The 25355-nt window shown below is 36.4% G+C and overlaps 1 protein-coding gene across 1 annotated transcript in view; it reads right to left on the minus strand.

Moving 5' to 3' along the window:
* Bckdhb (branched chain keto acid dehydrogenase E1 subunit beta) overlaps nucleotides 1-25355 on the minus strand; it is a 189271-nt gene that overhangs the window by 124723 nt on the left and 39193 nt on the right. The window contains exons 4-6 of the mRNA XM_027928393.2: nucleotides 16855-16988; nucleotides 16458-16613; nucleotides 13931-14039 (exon numbers count right to left, since the gene is read on the minus strand). Of these exons, the coding sequence (XP_027784194.2) occupies nucleotides 13931-14039; nucleotides 16458-16613; nucleotides 16855-16988 (399 nt within the window). The remainder of the gene's footprint in view (nucleotides 1-13930; nucleotides 14040-16457; nucleotides 16614-16854; nucleotides 16989-25355) is intronic.

Here is a 25355-nt window from a genome sequence, read left to right on the forward strand (position 1 = left end):
TTACAATTCTTAATACACCATTTTATCATAATTTATCATACCTCTGATTATGTATAAGGTATGTTGACACCAAATTCACATCTTCATACATGTATTTTGTATAAAGTGAAATAAAGTAGGAAGTTGAAGAAAGTGCCTAGCTTGAAGAATTTTCTTAAGTTCTGAGAATAGTATAATAGTTTGAGGAAAAACTGTTTTTGTTTTTTTTTCCCCACAGTACTTTTATTATATCATTACATACAAAGAGCACAGAAAAGTAAAATGAAAGTAAAAGCCTCCCTGGGCTCCCGCATCCTCTGCCCAGAAGTAACCAGTGTGAACAATTTCCTGGTGTCTCCAGTGCACAGCTCCCATTCTCCCTAGCAATGAACTTCTGAATCCTTCCCCTGCATTTGGTAAATCCCCCTCCTTATGAGGCAGGACCCTTTGTCCACTACAGAAGTCAGTTCCACAGATTCACTTTCCCAGTTTCCCTTGCAGGTAGGTCCAAAACTTTGATTCTGCCAATCAAATTCACCTACAGCAGACTCTGAATTGGAAGGTGATTACACAAAAAAGCAGCAACTGTCCAGAATCCACTCTACAGTAGAAACAATGGAGGCAAATTCATCCTCCAGGCAGTGGCATCAGTGATTTAGAAGATAGCAAAGTGCTCACTGACACTTGCTGGGGCATCTTTGCAGAACCAGTTATTCTGTATTGTTTCTAAATATGTGGCCTCTATGGCTGACGTGAGGCACATCAGAGATTTGTGAGCTATTCATTATGCTTCAATAAATCATCAACCTGCAACAGAAAGCTAAGTAGTTAAGAGAATCAAAATGACCTATAAACCTGAAATATTCACTATCTGTTTCTTTAGAGATAATGACAGCTAATTCCGATTATAAACAATGTTTCCAGATATTAATTCCAACCCATTCCCTGATAGCCTAATCCCAGTACTGGATCTATAGATGGATGAAATGGATGGATGGACAAATGAACAGTCAAGGAGACATATTCAACTCGAGTAGCATATTCTACTTAGCAATTAACCAATGTGAGGGTCAAGAACAACACTGATGACATCTGGCCAGAGGTAGCAAGCAGGCATTTTTCCATCATCAAGTCGGCTGGCAGCAAGATCTGCATGCCAGTAGACAAGGCTTGAAGCCAGTACACATTCCAGCTTGCTTATGAATCAGTGCACCACTCAAGAGTCCTGTCTTTTCTGCCTTGTAAATCAGTTCCCAACTGGTGATTAGCAAATCTTTGGAACACAGAACTCCCAGGGATAGCATAGCAAAACAAATGGGTTAGTTAGCATCTTGGACCATCTCCTTTAAAAAGCTGCCAGGGAGTGACTGTTGTCTTAAATAAATTACCCAGAATAATAAGTCCTCACTATTTTAACAATTAATTAAGGAATAACATAGCAAACAAAGCTTTACTCTCTACTTAAAATACGTCATGCAGAGAATTAGACTCAGGGAGAGGCTTATATTAAGAAAAACCAAAAAACAACTATTTAAATTTGCATCGGTTTAATCCTGACAGCAGGAAAATAAGAACACAATTTTAATATGTTCATTTATTTAAACTTGGCAAACAAATCACCTGGAGAGCAAGCTGAAATTCAGAGGTACTTTGTAGTTACATTAATTTAAACACTATTTATTCCAAGAGAAGGTTATTATTTCATATTAACATTCCTGCAGGTCTACCCCACAGCTCTGTGCTTTCAGAAAGAGAGCAGGCAACTAGCATCAGAGCAGTTCTTCAGGAGCTAAAGAGCACTGTGTATGGTCATGCTACAGATTCTTATGTTCACAGAAGTGGAACTAACTGAGCCCACTCCATTTACCACAAGCTGATCACATTCAAATCTCAGCACTAATGAACACTCCACAGAGAAACCCTTCAGCACCAAATACATAATGATATATGTACTTAGAAAATTGTAAAAATATAAAAGAATCAGACAGTATAGAGTTTTTTAAAGTGCATTATAAAATTTCCACGTATATGCTTCCTTGTATATGCAATGAATTTATGTGCATACTACACATTCACTTAGATATTCATGGCATGAATTAGCTCATGTTTATCACTTTATATCTCATCCTTCTCCTTTTTTCCTCCAATTTTCTTCTAATAATCCACTTTGAACATAGTTTTGAAAGAGACAGGGTGTGTAATGACATATACACTATGTACAAGATACATTTATTCATTTAATCGTGACTGTGTACCCAGTATATGTAGGCATAGTGTGAGATGCTGGACTGAAATTTTAAAAGGTAGTTCACACTACAGAGAGGCACAGACTCAACCAGGAGTTATAAAGATGGAAAGAGATTATAAGCCAAAAATGAAAACCTAATATTGGTAGCAAGAAAAAACTGCTCTAAGAATACAGAGAGAGGCAGCAACCCAGTTATAAAGACCAAGGTTTTACCAAGGAGGGTACAACTGATGGAGGTCCTAGAGACAGACACCTCACCAGAGAAAACAGAGGTCATTCCATATAGAAAGAAAGAACATACACAAAGAAATGGAGGTGTAAAACCAAGTGTGTGCTTGCACATGTATCTAAGAAAATACAGATTTATATGATGTTGCAGATGAACACTGAAACCCATAAATGACCTTCCTACATTCCTATATGCACTTTCCAGTTCCTTCTGCCTAACTATATTAATAACTTGAATAGAAAGCTTCTGCAAGTAAATAACCACTTACTCCTATTGATGCAAGTTCCCCTGTGAAGCACACTATGGCCATTACGGAGATAACAGGGTCATTTCTTCTTCCTGGCACTAATCTCCAGTAATTCCAGTTTCCCTATAAATGTGAAAATCAGGTAGGGCTTTATTCATGTTTCATTATACATGTTACAGTGACAAAAGAAAATGTTCTCTGTTTTTCTCTGTTTAAGAGGAAGCAAAGTATAGTTCTAAAATGTTAGTGCATGCTGCCTGATTACCATAGCATATTCAGAGTCTCCATGCCTCAGAAATCCTACTCTCATCTGTCAGAATTTACAGTCTAATGGGGAAGAATGAGACAGGGGTAAGATCCATCCAACTAGAAGCCCAGTTCTGGCCTCGATTCTTTATCTAATTAATCTGGTGGTACTCACAACATATTCTATTCTATTTTTTTTTTTTTTTTTTGCCTCATCTATAATCCTAGAAACATCATAGGAACAGAATGAGGGCATATTAAGATAATCACCCTGGACACTTTTTGTGTTCTTAGGAAGAAAACTGCATTACAATTTAAAATCATTCAATGACATAGTCATTGAGGCTATAAAAAAAGTTTCATCCTAGGAAGAGTCATTCTTATTCCTTCTACCATTTACTAAATAAAACTGATATAGAGGCACAGTAGACTGATATTTCCTTGTGAAACAAATTCTGTTTTAGAAATGTTAGTTCAAATAAAGAAAATAAGGCTACTAATAAGCTATGCAACGTAAAAAGAGCCCAGCAATACTGGGGGTCATATTTGTGATAACCCTATTTTCTCAGATAAATTTAATAACAGCATCCTGACTAGCCACAGAGAAGATGTGAAGCAATAAATTCAGTATCTATACATGCCAGGTAGCATGAGACTCCTGACCACTAAATTAAAAAAAAAAAAAAAAAAAAATAGCTAATCAAGCTGTTTAAATGATAAGTAAAACAGCAAGTCAGGACGAGCAAATGTTTTGCATGTAACCAGGAAACTCCTCACACTGAGATACTTCTACATATAAGGTATGAATTTAAGATTACAAATGTCTTTATAAGTGTTTTTGCTTCAGAAGGTTGGTTTTTGTTTGTTTTTTGTTGGGTTTTTTTGTTTTTGGGTTTTTTTTGTTTGTTTGTTTGTTTTTGTTTTTTTGGTATTTGGGATTAAACTCAGAGATGCTCTACTACTGAGCTATATTTCCAGCCCTTTTTATTTTATTTTTTTTTTTTTTATTTTGAGGCAGGGACTCACTAAGTTGCTTAGAGCTTCAATAAGTTGATAAGGATAGCAATATTACAAAGCCATTCCACATCAACACATGGAGTTTGGAAGAGGGGCAAATCATCCAATAAAAAGAATTATGTTGAGATAGAAAAAGAGTACTTTATTTTCATTGTCAATTATAAAATATAACATTATTTTATGCATTGATAAGGAAAAAGCTGCCAATTAAACTTATACATTTTAGAATTTTAACTTTAGTCTTATTGAAAGAGAAATTTGTAATAGACAGGACTTTTTATTATCATCCTGATACATAAAAACAAAATACAAGCAAAATACATTGGTTTAAGCTGTTTTTAATTTTTTTTTACATTCAGAATCTAATTGTTCTCATTTACTTTCACTTATAATCATCAGTGTCCATGTCTCTTCACAGAACACCATTTTCTGTGTCTCCAAGCACATCAATGATGCAGCCTTTTTAAATGAATTCATAAAAGAATTTAAAAATTTAAAAACTCTCAAGCTAGCCCACTAATTAGATACAGCCTACTTTTTACTTTCGCTTCAAAGGGTTGTTAAACTATTGTGATTATCCGTTTTCCCTGCCCTTCCTACTCACCACAGCTATTCAGAACCTCATTGTCAAAAAAGTTCTCTGATGTTGCTAGAATTTTCTTCTCATTTGTGGAGATGTGTCCTGTAGGAGCTGGTACTCATTTTGATATATGTGCTTGAGCAGTTAATAGCAATTCTCAACCACTGGATAAGATGATTGTAAGACACCATTGATTTTAAGATACATTCCAATTTCAGAGACATTAAAAGGTGAGGAGGAAATGGGCAATTTACAGTCAATGAAATATGTATTGCTATACATATTCCATTGACTTCACAACATTGAAGTATTATTACAGATATTTTTCACATCATGCTTTTGGTACCTGAAGTCCCTCAGTTTCCACAATACAAAATTACTCCTGAGGAGCAGTAGTTCCCATTAGTCACCAAGCACCAGCTGCTGTGTACTGACTTTCTAAATGCAGACAGCAGTCAGAAAAAGTTAGCAGATCAAATCAACAAAAGATAATCACTTTAAAATATGAAAAAACATATAAGGATCTATGATTTCTTTATTAGATTGCAAAATTCCTCAGTGCATGACTGAACAGTGATAACTAACTTTATCAGTAGACATTCAATCAGGAAAACAAAAATCTTTCCAGAAGAATCAGAATGAATTCAGAGAATCAGTTGCAAAGACGTTGAAAGGGATAAAGTAGCAAATGATGAAATAGCACGACCCAGAGATCAGCAAGCAGGTAACATGTCTGGAACTACCATCTGCTGTGACTGAGCAGGACAGTCCCCACTGAAGGCCTCTCACGAATGCTACAGCCATCATCCCTGCAGAACAACAGTCCTCGCAGCAGAGCAGATTCCTCAACTGCCACTATCTGAGGTGCCTTGAAAACCTCAATGGCTTCCTTCCCACCTTTTAAACTAGCACAAGTGCCACCCCCACTGAGGGACTCTAATTGAACTCAACTGGCAAGGGTGTGATGACAATGCTGCCCACTAGCTTCCAACCCCAGCCTTGCAGTGGGGATTGCAGAGAAGCAAATATGAGGATGAAAGCCAACTGAGAAATATCCAACGGATCTACATCATAAACAGCACTTGAGAAAAAATCACTTTGATGAGAAGTAAAGAAATCTCAATACATTAATAATAATTGAAAAGCAAATATTCATTGAGGCTTTTATACATATTAGGCACTGCTTTAAGCACCTTAAAGGTATCACCTTATATTATCTTCACACCTCAGTGTGATTGATATGAGATTTATCTCAAAGCTACAGATGAGAAAGTAAGTATAGACATTATTAAGTAGGTCTGTTAAAGTTATAGGACAGTAAGTGGTAATTCTATAATCCAAATTCATAACTACCATGTTATGTTGGACTGAAATCTGCCCAAAATGGGTTTCAGTAGAAATATGAAAATATGACCACATATCAAGCTTGATCCTCACCATAAACCTTGAAAATTAATAGCAGCAATTGCATATTTTAAGAAAGGGGATATTATACTTGCCATATTTTTTTGAAAAATAGAAAATAAAAATCTTAGGATTAAATAAATAGTTGCCATTTTCCTTAAAACCAATCAAGTATTAAATCTAGAATTCTCTTATTGGTCCCCAGCAATTCACTTCCATTGTCACAAGTTAATTTTTCATACACTAAATGGGCTTTATATTGCATTCCAACTTAGAAATATGAGAAATATTTCCAAGGCCAAACTGTAAAGAAAGTAAGGCAAGTATTACTTACACCTCCACCTACATTATCACCCAGCACCTGCTTCTGTGTATTGCTATACAGCATGCCTCCATTTAGAAACCATTATTTTTCATTTACATAAAGTCCTTCATATCAAATTATGAATTAAAATTACAATACTATGAAGGACTCTGGGTTAATTCATATGGCCAGAAATTATCATGGATAAACATGTAATGGGTTTACTTATTTTTAAATGAAGTCACATGAACACAGTACTTTTTCAAATTTTTATATACCAGTAATGACCAATTTTAACATGTAATGGGGGCAGGGGGATTCTACTCCCAATAGCAACAAATACATAAAACATCTAAGACTAACACTAACCACAAATGTACCAATCTAATGAAAATATCTACAGAATTTACTAGTGGACATAAAAACAAGTTTAAGTGGAAACAACCATATTCTTCGAAAATAAAAATAATTACAGTAAAAACACTAAAAGAAAGAACAATCTCATGTTCTGCTAAAGAAGGAGAAGGAAGGAAGGCAGGCAGGCAAAAATGTTAACTGCTATTAATGATGACAACCAGTAGGAAAGCATTGATATAATGGTGGCATTCCCCAGAAGTTAAACTTTTGAGATCCAGTGGTTTCAAAATAGATTTCTTTTTTTTTTAAACATCAGAAATGTATTAGTTGCTCAAAATATTACATTGATCTTGACATATCATATATCATACATTTGATTCAAATGGGGTATGAATTCTTATTTTCCCCACGTGTACAGATTGCAGGATCACATTGGTTATACAGCCACCTTTATACATATTGCCACACTAGTGTCTGTTGTATTTTGCTGCCCTTCCTATCCCCTTCCTATCCCTGCCTCCTCTCCCCTCCCCTCCCCTCCCCTGCCCTTCCCTCCCCTCATCTCTCTCTACCCCACCTACCATAACACATTTCTCTCTCTTTTTTTCCCCTTCCCCTCACATCCTCTTATATGTATTTTTGTATGACAATGAGGGTCTCCTTCCATCTTCCGTGCAATTCCCCTTCTCTTTCCCATTCCCTCCCACCTCTCATCCCTGTTTGATGGTAATCTTCTCATGCTCTTCCTCCCTACTCTGTTTTGGGTAGCCCTCCCTTATATCAAAGAAGACATTCAGCATTTGTTTTTTAGGGATTGGCTGACTTCACTTAGCATAATCTGCTCTAACGCCATCCATTTCCCTGCAAATGCCATGATTTTGTTATTTTTTAGTGCTGAGTAATATTCCATTGTGTATATATATGCCACATTTATTTTTTTATCCATTCATCTATTGAAGGGCATCTAGGTTGGTTTCACTGTCTAGCTATTGTGAATTGTGCTGCTATGAACACTGATGTAGCTGTATCCCTGTAGTATGCTCTTTTTAGGTCTTTTGGGAATAGTCCAAGAAGGGGAATAGCTGGGTCGAATGGTGGTTCCATTCCCAGCTTTCTGAGGAATCTCCACACTGATTTCCAAATTGGCCGCACCAATTTGCAGTCCCAACAGCAATGTATAAGTGTACCCTTTTCCCCACATCCTCGCCAGCACTTGTTATTGTTTGACTTCATAATGGCTGCCATTCTTACTGGGGTGAGATGGTACCTTAGAGTGGTTTTAATTTGCATTTCTCTGATTGCTAGGGATGGTGAGCATTTTTTCATGTATTTGTTGATTGATTGTATATCTTTCTCTGAGAAGTGTCTGTTCAGATCCTTGGCCCATTTGTTGATTGGGTTATTTGTTTTCTTATCATTTAATTTTTTGAGTTCTTTGTATACTCCAGAGATTAGGGCTCTATCTGAAGTGTGAGGGGTAAAAATTTGTTCCCAGGATGTAGGCTCCCTATTTACCTCTCTTATTGTCTCTCTTGCTGAGAAAAAACTTTTTAGTTTGAGTACGTCCCATTTGTTGATTCTTGATTTTAACTCTTGTGCTATAGGTGTCCTATTAAGGAATTTGGAGCCCGACCCCACAAGGTGGAGATTAGAGTCAACTTTTTCTTCTGTTAGACGCAGAGTTTCTGGTTTGATTCCTAGCTCCTTGATCCATTTTGAGTTAACTTTTGTGCATGGTGAGAGACAGGGATTCAATTTTATTTTGTTGCATATGGATTTCCAGTTCTCCCAGCACCATTTGTTGAAGATGCTATCCTTTCTTCATTGTAAACAAATGTGTAAACTCATTATTTATCATGACTTACAGAAGAGTTCAAGTATAACTGAGAAATTAAACATTTCTGCTCTGCAAAAGACCCTATCAAGAAAATGGAAAGTCAAGCCATAAACTGGAAGAATAAATTCACAAAAGATGTAGCTGATAAAGGACTGCTATTCAAAATACTCAAAGAACTTTAAAAATCAACAATAAGGAAACAAGACAATAAAAAAAAGTCAAAGACCTTAATAGACACCCTAACAAAGAAGATACAAAGATGGCAAAAAATTAAGCTATGAAAAGACCTTTTGCATCATCTATTCAGGAAATGCAAATTAATTAATCTATTTTCTAAAAAGAAATTAAAATAATCACTTTTTTAAAATATTAAGTAGTATAACATATTATTTGTAAATATGATGACTAATTATCAGAAGAAATTGCTGAGTTGAAAGTTGTTGCTTGTAGGGGAAGAAGCATAGATCTGGTAAAGGATTAGGTAAGAAACTGCTATTTTATATTATATTATTTTCACATTAACTTCTATGTAGCTATCATTTCAATTGAAAAGCTACTTCAAAAATCTAACCAATAAATTAAATTTTCTTTCATTAGTGTATTCAACATATTCCTGTCAGGGATTATACGTAGTATTCAATGTATCAGCATGCACAAAAATAGTCTGCTTATACATAAAATACAAAATACTAATTCCTCTCTTCTATGTACACTATTTGGCAAAACATATTTTTAAAGTCTCCTACCATTCAAAACCTTTTTATAACAATGTTTTTCTCTTCAGAATTATGAATCCATATATAATTAGTGTAACTGCTTTTAAAAAATCATCAATGGCATTACGGCCCTATTTTTGAAAGATTTTTGGACCATCCAAAAATCCAAGAAGTCAGCCTATCTCACTTACAAACAACCACAGATAAAAGTCCCATTTGCTTCCATCTCACCAATGTCCTGAATCATTCAATTAAATAAAACCCACAGTTCAAAGACTCCAGAGCATCTTTCCTCCAGATGCCTCTATTTGATAATGTCACCTGACTCATTCTTTTCAATCTTAACCATTTTATACATTTTTGACATTGTCTAGATTGCTCTTTCTTACCTATCATTTCTAAACATCCCTGTGATTTCTAAAAAGATTAACTGCATTCAAATAATCAGGAAATCCAAAGATATGAACAGATTACTCTTTCTACTACATTTATAATACATAAAGCTTTTATATTTATTGTATATTTAAAATAAGTAAAAATAAAATTCAAGAAACTATTTCATAGAGAATATATTACTTAGGCTGGGGATGTAGATCAGGAGAAGAGTATTTGCCTACCATGTGTAAGGCCCTGGGTTCAATCCCCAGTACCACACACACACACACACACACACACACACAATGAGGTATTACCTACCTGTTTTTATTTTATTTTTATCCATAATAATTCATATAGTTGATAGCTGAAGTTAAAAAATATTTTCTAAATGTTGCAGACTGGACACACAGAGGAGAGACCATAGCAAAGATGTTTAAATAAAGCACAGCATATGAGCAGCAGGCCCAGAAATAAGGGTGTTGGAAAAGTTGAAAAGAGCTGACTGGGGTAATGCTGTCCATTCACCAGATGGTTCCACCTATTCTCCCCCAAACACATGAAGACTCACTTCCCAGCTGGTTTGTCTCTGGAGACAGGGGACTAGGCCCTTTAATGCTTCATGGTACAGAGAGAAGCTGAGTCCACCCTGCCCTCATGGTGCTACATCAGACTGTGACATGTAGTTTTTATAACCATCAAAGAAGTTAATTAATCCTATGTCAACAAAGAATGTGTATATATTTGAACCTCATAGTGTATGTAGTATACACTACGTAGGGATATACTGCCTCAACACATGACTATGGATAATATTTATTTCCATTTAATTAAAAGGATTGGGAGTTCAATGACAGCCTCAGCAAAAGCAAGGTGCTAAGAAACTCTGTGAGACCCTATCTCTAAATAAAATACAAAACAGGGCTGGGGGATGTGGCTCAGAGGTTCAGTGCTCCTGAGTTCAATCCCTGGTACCAAAAAAAAAAAAAAAAAAATATATATATATATATATATATATATATATATATATATATAATTTCAATTCTGCAGGAAATTTTTTAACCAGCATATTTTGGGGTATGAAATTGGGCCACTAAAGGGAGTTATATTTTATATGTGCCTTTCATTCAAATAATGATTAATTGGGATGCCCATCTGGGCAAAGTGGCACATGCCTATAATCCCAGAAATTTGAAAGGCTGAGGCAGGAGGATCACCAAGTTTGAGGTCAGTCTCAGAAAATCAGCAAGGCCGTAAGCAATTTAGTGAGGAGGGAGAGAGGGAGGAAGGAAGGAAGGAAGGAAGGGGAAAAGAAGAAAAGAGAAGAGAAGAACAGGGGAGGGAGGGAGCGAGAGAGAGAGAGGGAGGAATTGAGGATGCAGCTCAGTAGGAAAGTATCCTTGGGTTTAATCTCCAATAACCAAATAAATAAATAAAACCTATCTCTATAACTTACTGCCTCTGTAAAATGGAATTAAGATATGTAAGCTCACCAACCATCAGTTTCCGGGTCTGTCTAAAGGTGTCTGACTATACTACCTCACAGGTTTTGTGAAAAATACTTGGAATATGTCCAATATCTGGCTCCAGAGACAGACTCTGGATTTAAATCCTGGTGTGTAACTTTTAACAAGCTTTTAACTTTCCTAATCTTCAAGTTCCTCATCTCTAAAATGCTTATAATGATAAAATTTACCTGATAAGGTAATTGTGAGAATTCAATTGAATAGTTCACATGTCTTCACAATATAGCACTATGTCCAGCACCTCAGTGTTCAAAAAGTGCTTCAAAACCAGGCACAAAGGCATATGTCTGAAATCCCAGAGACTAGGGAAGCTGAGGCAAGAGGATCAAATGTCTGCGGCCAGACTCAAGATCTTGTCTCAAAATAATATAAAATTAAAAGGGCCTCAGCTGTAGATCAGAAGTAGAGAGACCCTGAGTTTAATCCCTAGTACTGAAAAAAATAATTTAAAAAGTCTTAAAACTAGGCAAACACAACATGGATCATCTCACTTAATCCTCTCAGCAACCCTATAAAACTGAATAAAAAAGATGAAGGTTTCTACTTCAGTTATTAGAACAAAAAAATAAATAGCATCCATATTAAATTATGAAAGGCTGAAGTTCATTGTGTTAATCTGATTGGGAATATTTTCCTTTGAAAAGAGAAGCATCTTTCCTCTAACCAAGATAAGGTATCACGTTAATCAAAATCGCCTGCTATACAAGTAAAATCTACAGGAGACTGAAACTCAAGGTAGCTTCGACTTAAAATGAGATTAAATGGAAGAATCTAGGGGAAAATCATTCATAAATGAAGATTAAAGGAATAAAAGTAATTCAGGGCCCCAGTCTCCCATCATCCCAGGCAAATTCCTTCTAGACAGTGTGGCTCTGTCTCCTCATAGAAAATCCCGGAAAAGAAACCAGAATGGTTGGGCTTGTGCCACATGGCTACATCTTGAGACCATGGAAGTCAGATGATGACCTGGAGCCTCCTCAGAACCCCATGGAGTGAGGTACAAGCACTGGAGATGGGGAAAATGTGGTTCCAGGAAAAGAAGGAACAAGAGGTGCTGAGATCATTGGGAGAGCCATGCCCTACAACTCTAAGCCGAAGGCTTGAATCTGCCTCTGTAATGGAATTGTTTCTGAACAGGACTTAGTAATATAAATGTCACAGATTTCAGTGGAAAGTGTACATTATGGGTAAGAGCTGACAAGTTAACTTAGAGCTGACAAGTTAACTTTTTTAGATGCCTAATATTTTAGTCTCCTAAGGAAATCTGCTCCCAGAATCCTTAAAACATTTGTTTCTGGAATTTTGTATAGATTACTGCTTCAGACATGAGAAAACATCTGTACTTTAATAATACTGCAGAAGTTTGTACAACAATGGCAGTTTTCAAAAACAGACAACAATGAGGAACATTTATTCATCAACAGAGAATGGATAAAGTGAGGCTGTGTGACCCAAGAATAAACTGTGATACATGCATGCAATGAATAGCCATACCAAGGACTGTGACTTATTCAGAAACATTTCATATGCCTCAGTTTTTCAGATGTTCTTTTCCCCATAGCCAAGAAGCATTGCCCAATTAATTCATGGACAAGGCAGACTCCAGATATTTGGTTACAATATATTAATTCTATTTACAGGCCATCAGCTTGGTGATAAGAGAAGAGGCAAGTTTGTTTCCTTAGTAGTAACAATGATAGTACTTAGAATAATAATGGAAATAACTGTCATTTCTTAAAAGTAATATAATAACAATAAAAAAGGGTTATTCATGCAATGAAATGGCGATGTTTACTACTTACTAATAACATTCTAATACTGTACAACTGTGTTCAACATTCATTGCAATGGTAATAAGCAATGAATATTCACACAATGGACTGCTACTCAGCAATGAAAAAGGAATGAACTCAATGGTACAAGCAACAATATGTATGAATCTAACATTAGCTTGAACAAAAGAAGTCAAACACACAATAGAATATATACTGTGTGATTCCATTTCTATAATGCCCAAAAACATGTACACCTAATCTAAAAGCAATCAGGAAGTGTCTGAGCTTGGAGCAAGGAGAATGGATTTGGCAGGAAGTAATGGGAAGGGACTTACAGGAATGATTAAAATCTATTATGTTGTTTTGCATAATGATTACATGAAAGTATAGGGCAGTCAAAAACCCTTCAAATTGAACACTTAATACCTGTGCATTTCATTGTACATAAATTACACCAAAATAAAAACATGTTTTAAATTTAACTTTTCAAGGAAAAGAGTGATTTGCCAGAATAATTTTCTTAAATTCAAAACAAAATATACTTTGGACAGAACAAATCATCTGATATTTGAAATTTCCATTACAGCTAAGAAATTAGTGGTCACACATGTGTTTATAGTTATGATTCTGAGCTAACAGGAGGGTGAACAGCATCTCAGTTTGCTGCAGACAGTGACCCCAGTGTAGACCTGATATCACAGCATACCTGCTAACAGTGCCTCCTTCACTGTTAGAAGTAATTTAACTTAGAAGTCACTTATGGTCACTTTAGCCAAAGGGGAATTTAGATACTATGTTGTATAATAACTCTTATGCTTCTTCATTCCACCCACATTTACTAAGCACCCACATACAGCTCCTTTGTTCTTGCTACCACTTCACAGTGCATTTTTTGTTTCTAAAACCAAAATATAAAATAGCTAGATGAATTTTCCCTAAACAAAATTCACACCTATGGATAAACTAAACAGAAGAAATCAATCAGAATTTTTTCTACATGAAAAGTATAAACTCAGCTATTAAAAAGTTAAAATTTCTTAAGCTATGAAAAACAAAGCATATATTCACAAGTATAAAACAAAACCTTTACCTGCTGCTCTGTAAAGTATTTTAGGTTCAAAAAATATACAAGGATTTTTGTCCTCTATGCATGACAAAAGAAGTCCCTTGGCCTGGAAAGGGCTTCTGGGTATAACCACCTGCAAAAACAGATTTTTTTAAAAAACACAATTTTAGTAAAAATGTATCCCAATAAACGTGTTTATAAGGGTTGATATTGAAGTAATCAACTTTACTAAAAATAGAAATTGATTCTTTATTTAATCTAATTACTATTATAAAATTTTCAAATTATCTAAAAAGTTCCTATCATTCAACAAATATTTATAAGATGACTTCCATGATCTGATAACTAAGACACTGCTCTTATCTTAAGGAGATGACTTACCTATTTAAAAAATGAAAAGAATCCACAAAGAGCATATATGGAAGCAAAAAAATAAAATCATCAATATCAACCTGTCTTTACCTATTAAGTAATCTCTTCTACTAATATTCTCCGGCTACATGCAAAGTGCATGTAACTATCTTCTCAACTTTAACACACCAAAATTTCCTTCCTCCCCATGAAAACTTCAGTCTTCATCTTATGAATGGAAAAGTAACCACTGAATTTTATGATCCAGGCACATTATGCCCAGTTTTGGCAGAGTAAAAGGTAATGTGTTCATGCTTCCAGGTGACAGGAAATGGCTCCAAGTCCTTGAAAACCAAGGAGATGATGAAGAAGATGATGGCCACAGGAAAGGGCAGGTGCTAATCTGCCAAACACTGTGTGGATTAACTCATCTCATATTCACAGCAATTTCATGAGGTAGCTAGTATTACTTTTCTCACGTTAGATATAGAGAGTGAGGCATAAAGAGACAAGGAGAAGCTTGCCCAAGGTCAGACGGCTTGCCAGACCAGGATTCTCACCCAAGGATGGAGGCTAGAGCCTGAGGTCTTACTTTCTATACAGTGTTGCCTGAAATCACAAACTTGTGTCTTAATTCTTAGTGACTCTAAAATAATTGTATGATGACAAGGATTACATGGGAAGAATTATTTTAAAAAATTAGCCTGAATTTATCACAGAGATTCAAATAAGATTCACTGAGCAAACTACATGGGCTTTCAAGGTCATTTTATGCCCTTTTTATTGAAGGAATTTTATTTAAAAAATAAAATAGCAGCACAAATCTAGTTCATTTTCTGTAAACAGGCTTCTGAACACAGAGTAACCACATCACATAGCATGTTTATTTTATATTCCTACTTTTCAGATTCTCTTTTTCTGCTTTCTCATATATTTACTTTTAACCTTTTTTATTATATGTATATTTTCATTTGATGTGGGAAACATAGAAAGAAACAGAAGAAAGAAAGAGGACAGGGAAAGAGAAGTTAGGGAACTGAGAAAAGGTCTGCTCTTTAAAACACTAAGTAATGTTACAAACGTTCAGCTCAAACAAAAAATAGCTGTTGTCTCTAATGGGACAGTTGTCCTAGCCTACAACTTCTTGCTTATACTGAGCCAGTACAGAGCCACCACTCAGATAGGAAAAATCTCATAGCTTTTGTCTGTGGAAAAAAACAAACCAGAATAAAACACATGTTCACAACCAAACGATGTCATCAAGAACAAACATCTCCATATTGAGATATCTGTGAGTTTCTATGATTCCCTGGAAAGATGTTCAGTAAATAAGAAATAGAAAAGATGATAGAACAAAATATTGACATAAAATACTCAAAATAATTTTATTATCAAAAAACTAAGCTCCTGTGAAGGCCAATCATAACAGGAAGATGTTTCCAAGTTAATTGTTTAAGACAGCATTACCTTACTCTAGATTAGGAAAATTACATCTAGGTAAGCCTTCTCCCCATCTATGAACAAATAGCAAGTGTCATATCCCACTGACTTCAAGGTAAATGTAAACTAAATGGCAGACTTATTTAAACCATCTTAGAATCATTTAAGTGAGAAAAACCCACTAGAGAGAAACATAAGGCTTTGAAAGAGGAGTAAGACAAACCAATGATGTTCTCAGTTGTATTCTTTGAAATCTATGATGTCAATTATTGCCAATGTCAAGCCAGTATTACTTCAAAAAGAACAATCTGTTAAACTGGGCATTGGATTTAAAAGAAATACCAGCCTCCCTGATTTGGGCGGGGGGGGGGGGGGGGGGGGGGGGCGGGGGGGGTGCACAGGGAGTAGGGGGCGGTGTTTGTTTGCAGTACTGGGAATTAACCCCAGGGATGTTCTATCACTGAGCCACATCCCCAGCCCTTTTTATTTTTTATTTTGAGACAGGGTCTTATTAAGTAGCTAAGGCTGGCCTCAAACATGCAATTCCCCTGCCTCAGCCTCCTGAAAATGCAATCCCCTTCCCTCAGCTTGGATTACAGGTAGTATGCACCACCATTCCAGCATACCTTAATTAACAGTTAAACTAACATAAATTCCAAAATCCTGTTTGTCCCCAGATGAACACATTAGTTAATATTAACAGAATCAACCAAATGGAAATATCAAATGAGGATCTACTCAAGTAAATAAATGAGTATACCTTGATTCCTGGGCAATGGGCAAAAAAAGCTTCAGGACTCTGAGAATGATAAAGAGCCCCATGGCCAACACAGCCCCAAGGGGCCCGGATGGTGAGGCTTCCACAGTTGAAAAGATCCCCAGAGCGATAGCGATACTTGGCAGCTTCGTTAACAATCTGGGAAGAAGGAGAGAAGGCACATGTTGCAATGAGTCCTTCCTTCCCAATCCATCTTCTAAAATCATCTATTAGAACTTTGATTATATTCCCATTAGAAAGTTATAACTGTAAAACACTAAGTTAGGGTTAACAAAATGTGCTTAAGATGGACAATGGGAAGATGGATGCAATACTTCAATACTTCGTGGACTTAGCAACCTCATGAATGCTCATTTACAATAAAATATGAAGCATTTACCTGATCAAAAGCAGGGAAAATGTAATCTGCAAACTGAATTTCAGCAATAGCAGTAGCACCAGTGACTGCAAGTCCAATTCCAAAACCAACAATTCCTTGCTCACACAATGGAGTATTAAAAACTCTGTCTTTTCCTTTAAAAAAAAAAAAGGAGGAAAAAAGTAGACAACATGATACATGAGAGTAATATAATGCATAGCACATCTAAAAATTCAGTAAGTTAATAATTGTAAAATGGAGAACTAGAGAAGACATAGAGGAAACAGATAATAAATAGATGGGGATTGATTTAAATGTAATCAGCAATTACATTAACTGTAAGTAATCAAATGTTTCCATTGAAACACTGTCACGATGGAATAAAATAAAGCAAAACCCAGTCATTTAAAACATAAAGACAAATTTTAAACAAAAAGAAGGAAAAAATACACAATGAAAAACATAATCAAAAGTAAGCTGATGTCACTGTTAATGGCAGACAAAGCCAGCCTCAGGGTGAAAGGCATTACCAAAATTAAGAGGCAAAGTTTATATAGTTGAAGGGTTTGATTCACAAGAAAGACACAACAATCCTAAACCAAAATGTATCTGACAATAGACTCCAAATAAATGGGGAAAATCAACGCAACCAAAAGGAGAAATGGGCAAAGTCACAATATTACAGGGAGATATTTAACATACCCATTCTAATAACTGACATAGAAAGCATACCAAGAAAAAGGTTTAAAAGTATACAAGATGTGGACATGATTATAACTGACATACACAGGACATTATATCCAACAGCTAGGAATACAAATCCTTTTAAAGTAAACAGAGGGCACTTACATTAACTGTTCATATACTAGGCTATAAGTCCTATTTCATTAGCTTTTAAAGAATTAAAATCATACAAGGTATATTCTCTGACCATGGTGGAATTAAGCAATAATTAACAAAAGAAAATTTAAAACTGTAGGCATACCAGGGATAGTAGTGCATGCCTATAATCCCAGCGGCTTGGGAGGCTAAGGCAGGAGGATCAAGAGTTCAAAGCCAGACTCAGCAAAAGCGCACAGCTAAGCAACTCAGTGACACCCTGTTTCTAAAGAAAATACAAAATAGGGCTGGGGATGTGGCTCAGTGGTCAAGTGACCCTGAGTTCAATTCCTGGTACCAAAATACAAAATTCCTACTCAGCTCTCTCTTAGGACCCCTCCCTGTGGAAGTTATGCTTCCTGTTTCAAAATGAAATTGTTACTTTGCTCTCAAAAAAAAAATCCTTATGCTAAATATATACCTCAACATATTGAAGCTCTAAAGACAATGGCAGAGTTGACTCTTTCAGACTAAACCTCTGGCACTGAATGGTTATAAATTCTAGGCAAAATGGAGGCAGCTAGAAGTCAAACAGACTCAATCTTTTTTTTTTTTTAATTTTTTAGTTGTAAATGGACACAATACCTTTATTTATTTTTATGTGGTGCTGAGGATTGTACCCAGTGCTTCATGCATGTGAAGCAAGTGCTCCACCACCAAGCAACAACCCCAGCCCCAGACTCAATCTTAATTGGGGTCGGAGAACCCTGCCTGGGGCTGCCAGTGGCTAGAAATGGAAGATGTAAAGCCCTTAAAGAAGGCATACGTGGTGGTGCCCCAAAATGTACACAAACAGCTCAAACACTCAATGACCCCTATACCTCCAGGACCCTCCAAAAAATCCAACAGAAAATAACCTCTGAAAGCGGAAAGAGCTGAGCAGAAATTTCATCTGTGCCCAATGAAGCGGTGACAGAATGAGTCTAAGACTAAATTAGAGGAGTTCGATATACCCCTCTGGCTTCTCATCAAACCACAGGTACAACTTTATTAACATACCACTCAATTGTCATTTAAAATTTTACCACCTCTCAGATACTGCTGGCATTTCATGACAAATTCATTTCACATCAAATTCTAATTTGGGGAACTGAGTGGATGCAAATAATGGCCACCAGTCTGGCCAGGTAGACAAATGTTTTGTGACAGATCTGATAGTCATACTTCATTTCTATAACCCAGGGCCATCAGTTCTCCTTAGTACATAGAATTCACTTTCAGCTCAACCATTTTCTTTAAATATAAACCACAAATAGGGCAGGTGTGGGAAATGCCAACTAGACACATCTTATAGTTTGAAACTCTAAAAGCAGCTGCAAAAACTTAAAAGCATGATTCATACTCATCATGATCTATGACTATCTTCTGAAAGTGTGACCTCAATTCCTCACAATCCCATTTGACAGCAAGTAGCTTGATAATTTTTGAAAATCTATTGATTCCTTTAAACTAAGAATAATTCAGTGGTAGAAATGAACATAAAATTCGAGTAACCAGCAGCAGAATCCACATTCCTGGAACACCTGATCCACCTTAGCCAAACAAGGAGCATTCTTATTTATTCCTTGATGCTTCAAACCCACAGGATGCAGGAATTTTTGATCTTTATAAGAAAATATAGCCACTAGAAGGCAGAAAAAATAGTAGATTTCTCAGAACTCTTTTGCTCCAAAGGAAGTAGTACAACAAATATCTCCAACGTGTTTGCCCGATATAAAAGGAAGTGTTTCAATGTGAAAACTCTGTTTTTGTTTTCTCCCAAATATTGATGGAGGGTAGAAATACTAATAAGGTGCACAATATTAATAACTTCCTCTCTCATAATGCAATTAACACAATGTAAAGTTCATGCACAGACTAGATGGTAGATGAATTAATACAGTGATTACACTATGAGACAAGGCAGACCAGGATTTAGGTGTTATCTGCACAAATGACTAACATTCCCTAAGACTCTGCTCCTTACATGTAACAGAAAAATCATGATGTTGAAAAGACAAATAATTCAGACATTCCCTCGACAAATGTTTATAAAGTATTTAACATACAAACACTTTTTTCTGCATGTTAAGGAAAACAGTAAGAAAAATGAAACAATTTTTATCTTCATGAAGTTCATATTCTAGTTAAGGGAAACATGATAAAAACAAAATAAAGAAGTAAAATAATTTATGGTGGTAAATGCTATGGAGAAAAGCAAGACAGAGAGTGGTTCAGGGTGGGACTATTGTGATCTCAAATAGGGAGATGGAAATCAGGAAGGCCTCTGAAAGGCAACATTTAAGAAAAGAATTGAAAAAAAAAATGAGGAGTGTACCATATGTATATTCAAGGGAACAGACGTCTGAGCAGAGTGATCAGCAAGAACAAAGACTTTGGTAAAATCAAGGTTAGCACATCAGAGAGCAAGTGGGTATGAGAAACCCTGGCAAGACACAAACTCAAGAGTAATGAAGATGAGATGAAGAGGCAGCCGGATCAGCAGGGCCTGTGGACCACGGTGTTTACTTTCACTGAGGAGAACCAGTGAGTCAGAAAGAGGGTGAGGGAGGGAAACAGGAAGTCATACAGCAAAGCCCTGCTGTCCTCTGAGTCCCATTTCAACAGGATCCCCTCTGGCTGGTATTCTGTGAATAGCCTGTCAACAGCAAGGGAGGGCACAGCAAGGCTGATTACAGGATAGTGTGATATTCCCAGCCAGAGATGATGACGCATGATAACAGAGAAGGTGAGACTGGATATATTCTAAAAACAAAGTCAAAAAGATGTGCTGATAAAATTCATGTAGACTGTGAGTCAGAGAAATGCTAAGGATGATTCAAAGGCTTTTGGCCTGAGTAACCTGAGTGGAGAGTTCAGTTTGGGAGACGTTTACTGTGAGATGCCTTCAGATGGAAGGTAGAACTGTCAGTTAGACTGCTGGATATGAGGAAGAAGCCTCCAGCATAATGAATGGGATAGGATAAAATTACTGAGTAAATTAAAATGAAGGACACAAGAGTGGTTGTGGATGCTCCAATATTAAGAGAACAGTAGGTGATGGATAATCAGGCCAAAGAGTGAGGAGGAAAACTAGAAAAATGCTGGCCTAGGGGCCAAATGAACAAAGCATTTCCACTGAAGAAAGTGACCAGTGATCAACTTTTGTCATGCACTATCAGACAGTGAGATGAGGGCTGAGAATTTTATCACTGATGACCCTGTCATGACAGTTTCTACAAAGTAGGAGGAAGGGAGGAAACAAAAGCTTAACTATAGTAAATTCAAATGAGAAATTGAAGAAAATGAGTAGTTAGAAGTACGTGGAAAAATTCTGCTATAGAGAAGAGAAGGGCAGCAGTCACCAGCTGAAGGGAACAGTATAGAATGGAAGAAATAACATATTTGCATACTAATTGGAATGATGTGTAAACAGGGGAATCTGATGAATTTGAGAAAATTACTGAAATGGAGAGAAATAATAATGACATATCTTTATCTTTGAGAAGGAGACTGCAGAGGAAGGAGTTCAGGTGCCTGATATTCATTCAAAGTCAAGGAGCATAAGGGCACTGATACCAGCACATGGACACAGTCAGGGGTGAGGGGTGCCCAAGCACTCTATAGTGGCAGTTACTTAATATTTTTCAATAAAATAAGAAACTAGATTATTAATGAGGAAGGATGGGAAAAGCCATTTGAAGGAAAAAATACATAAGACTGAATGGACAAAAAAATATGTGTGGATGGGTAGCAATATGAGTGGCCCCTAGAGGTGACTAGTCTTGAACTCAGGATGCAACCAGTTGATGTTGCTCCAGCAACATAGAGCAAAGGGAAGTTGGGTTTTTAGAGAGATGCACGTAAGTAGAACTGGATTTTAACATGGACTCTAAGGTGAGTATAAAGGAAGAAAGGTCACTGGAGAAGACAAAGACAATAACAGGGTGGTGAAATCTGTGGCTTTCGGAATCATAAAGGTCAAAAGATTGCTGTAGTAATGGTACCAGAAGCAGGGAGCTGGAGAAGTTCAAGGCTGAGGACAAGAGTTGGGAATGCTCAACTGAGATTATGGAGAGACTGCAGTCACTGATAATGATAAAAGTATGAATGACCAGCTAAGGTAGGATGAAGGACAAGATCACAAGAGGAGAGAAGAACAAAAAACTAAGAAGCCAGGGCTGGGGATGTGGCTCAAGCGGTAACGCGCTTGCCTGGCATGCGCGGGGCTCTGGGTTCGATCCTCAGCACCACACAAAAATAAAATAAAGATGTTGTGTCCACCGAAAACTAAAAAATAAATTAAAAAAAAAAGAAACTAAGAAGCCAGAATATTGGAAAGACTGATCATGTAGACACTGATAGGAGAACAGAGAGGATAGAGTAAGGCGAGGAACAAAGAACTGAAATAGGTCAGTAGATGAAAAGGAACAGCAGTGAGAGTTGCTTATCACTTACCTGGCACAATGAAAGTATTTAACAAGTATTTATTATAAAAGGATAAATTAGAAAATGGGAGGTACATCGCTTCTCGGCCTTTTGGCTAAGATCAAGTGAAAATGGGAGGTAGGCTTAGAAATCTACTTTTTAAGTCTTTTTCTACCTTCTGAGACAACTAAACTTGGCTTTTGGATATTTGTAATAAAATTTTTCAAATTCCATGTTGTATATATGTAATAATACAATGGTCTTAACCCAGGTAGTATAAAAATATGGATATTCCTGGGCTAGGCACAATGGCACATGCCTATAATTAAAGCTACTCGGGACGCTGAGACAGGAGATTCACAAGTTCAAGTCCAGTCTGGAAAACATAAAAAGATCCTGTCTCAAATTCTTAAAATAAAATAAAGGGCTGAGAATTAGCTCAGCAGCAGAGCACTTGCCTAGCATGCACAAAGTCCTGGGATTAATACATAGCACTGCAGAAAAATAAATAAATAAGATATCCTTGAAATATACTGTGGTTTAAAATAGTCACCTGTGTGATAACTGAAATGTAGAATTAACTTACGGAATCTCTATGTCTTAAAGGCAGTTGAAGTCCATTATGAAAGAGTGAGTTTCTAAGGCTCAAAGTTGCAAAGAAGAATCTATATTAAAGTGCTATAAATTAAGCTCAACAAATATTTAATGTTACGTACTCTGACTTCATATGAAGAAAAAAATCAGGCCTCATCTCTAACAGCTACTGAATGCCTAACAGCTTGGACTGCATCAGAAAAAAGTAAACACTATCTGGATTGCAACTTTCTAAATCTCAGACTAGCTTTAATGTTTTATTCTAGAAAACTAAGGTAAAAAATATTCATAAAACATGAATTCTCTTGCATTTTGCTACTCCTGCTTAAATTTTAAGCTACATCTTTAACTCCATGATCCCCTGAGTCAATGAAAATATGTGTAGAATGCCAGATGGCTGGCTGATTATATATTTGTCTTGTCAAGTTCTCATTTGTGGAAAATCAAGCATAAAGTCATACCACCACTAATAGTGTTCTTTTGTAAGGAAAAGAGGATTAAGAAGTTCTCCATCACTGACAGTGTACCCTGTTAAAGATATTGTCCGCTACATGGTGCCAAACATCAAAATAAAACCAGCAGTTGATTGCTCTTGCCAAAGAATTAGAGATGGGCAAAACTGAGTCCAGCAGTAAGCCCTCGTCCCATCCAACATTTGGCCAAAACTGAAAACCAGAATCAGCAAAGAGAGGGCAAAAAAAACAACAATTAAGAAAAAGAAGGGACCTTGAGATAACCTCCTGGTAGGGTAAGGAAATTACTGAGTACCTCAGTCTCTTCTTTCCCTAGACATATTTTCAGAAACCATACCTAATTTCAGAGTTTTACTTGTAAACAAGTATCATTCCAAATTTAATTTAAATCTACCAGGAGTAGAATTAAATTTTTCTTTTTCCCACTAAAATTTCTGGAAAAGTAGATTCAAAAGTACCCATTCCAAGCTGGATAGAGTGGCACATCCCTATTATAATCCCAGGAACTCAGGAGGATGATGCAGGAGGATCACAAGTTTGAAGCCAGCCTTAGCAACTTAGTGAGACTCTCAGCAACTTAGCAAGACTGTCTCAAATTAAAAACTAAAAGGGCTAGGGTTATAGTTCAGTGGTAAAGCACCCCTGAGTTCAAACCCAACACCAACAAAAAAAAATTAATAGATTAACATAGATGTTAAATGAGCCTCAACAAGTAATTCTAGGCAAAAAGGACTGTCCTGGGTAAACATAGATTTATAGTCACCTTATTATTCGAGGTTAGTAATATTAACACCTAAGTGAAAGGTAATAAATGTTAAAAAAACAATACTGCCCTAACTCATACCTCATCTACCATATATTTAGTCTCCTAAATTAGGCTACTCATTATCCAGTGCAAGAAAATAAAAAGAAAGCTGAATAAGCAATTCAGCCATCATGTAATGGTCATAGTTGCTGCCTAGGTCAGACACTGATGCACATAGCCAAGATTGTCCATTTGGGAAGAGTTGATGCACGACCAATGAAAGCCTTGGCCAACCCTGTGGGATTTCTGCAGTCAGAATGACCCTTCTGAGTCGTACCTAGTTGAACTGAAATGACCAAGTCTTTGTAGTTTCACACTGACTTAGTCAATATGTGGGGGCTGCCAAGCATGACCTCAGACTGGGTGGTTCACTGTAGCTGAAGCAGTCTCCAAAGGGGCGGATGGCTGACACCCGTCAGCAGTAGCATTCTCAGTAGGCAGAGCAACAAGCTAAGTGATCTTCCCAAATGAACAATCTTGGCTATGTGCATCAGTGTCTGACCTAGGCAATAAACTGTGACTGCTACCTTGATGGTTGGTTGAATGGCTTATTCCACTTAAGAATGAACTGGAAAAAGTATTCTAAAAAATAAATGACCAGTTGTGTGTGGTGGCACGTGCCTATAATCACAGTAATTTTTTGAGAGGCTGAGACACATGAAGGCAAGTTCAAGGTCGCCTGGAAACATAGGGAGACTCTGTCTTAAAATAAAAATAAAAATAAAAAAGGCTGAGAATGTACATCAATGGTAGAACAACTCTGGATTCAATCCTCATTACTGCCCCCAAAAAAATTTTTAAAGAAATAGCCAGGTACAGTAACACACACCTGTAGTCCCAGCTGTGAGGCCAAGGCAATAAGATTGCAAGTTGGATGCCAGCCTGGACAATTTAATGAGATACTTTCTCAAAAAAAAAAAAAAAAAAAAAAAAATTAGAAAGGGCTGGGGATATCACTCAGTGGTAGAGCAACCCTGGGTTTAATCTCCAGAACCACTAACAATAAACAGATTACCCATAGAAGCTCTGGCAATTGTATAAAAGCAGTATTTTATTAACCAGCTTTAAAAAGTTCAGTAAAAAACTATGCACAATTAACTGGAAAAAAGAAAAGAAGTCATTATGGGATGAATCAATATTTCACTTGAATTAATTTCTAAATTAAAGAGACTATAGGAACATCCTGTATTGTATCCACTGGAGAAACAATATGGTTAAACCTACCATAATTCCACAGGAGGTAAAAAAAAAAAACACATTCTTTAAGTAAATCGAAAAGGAGAAACCAGCCAGACAATCAATGAGATAACTTAATGATCTGTAATAATTATAGTTTGACATGAAACAATAGCAAGCAGAAAAAC

The sequence above is a fragment of the Marmota flaviventris genome, chromosome 6, assembly GCF_047511675.1.
Source record: "Marmota flaviventris isolate mMarFla1 chromosome 6, mMarFla1.hap1, whole genome shotgun sequence".
Lineage (NCBI taxonomy): Eukaryota > Metazoa > Chordata > Mammalia > Rodentia > Sciuridae > Marmota > Marmota flaviventris.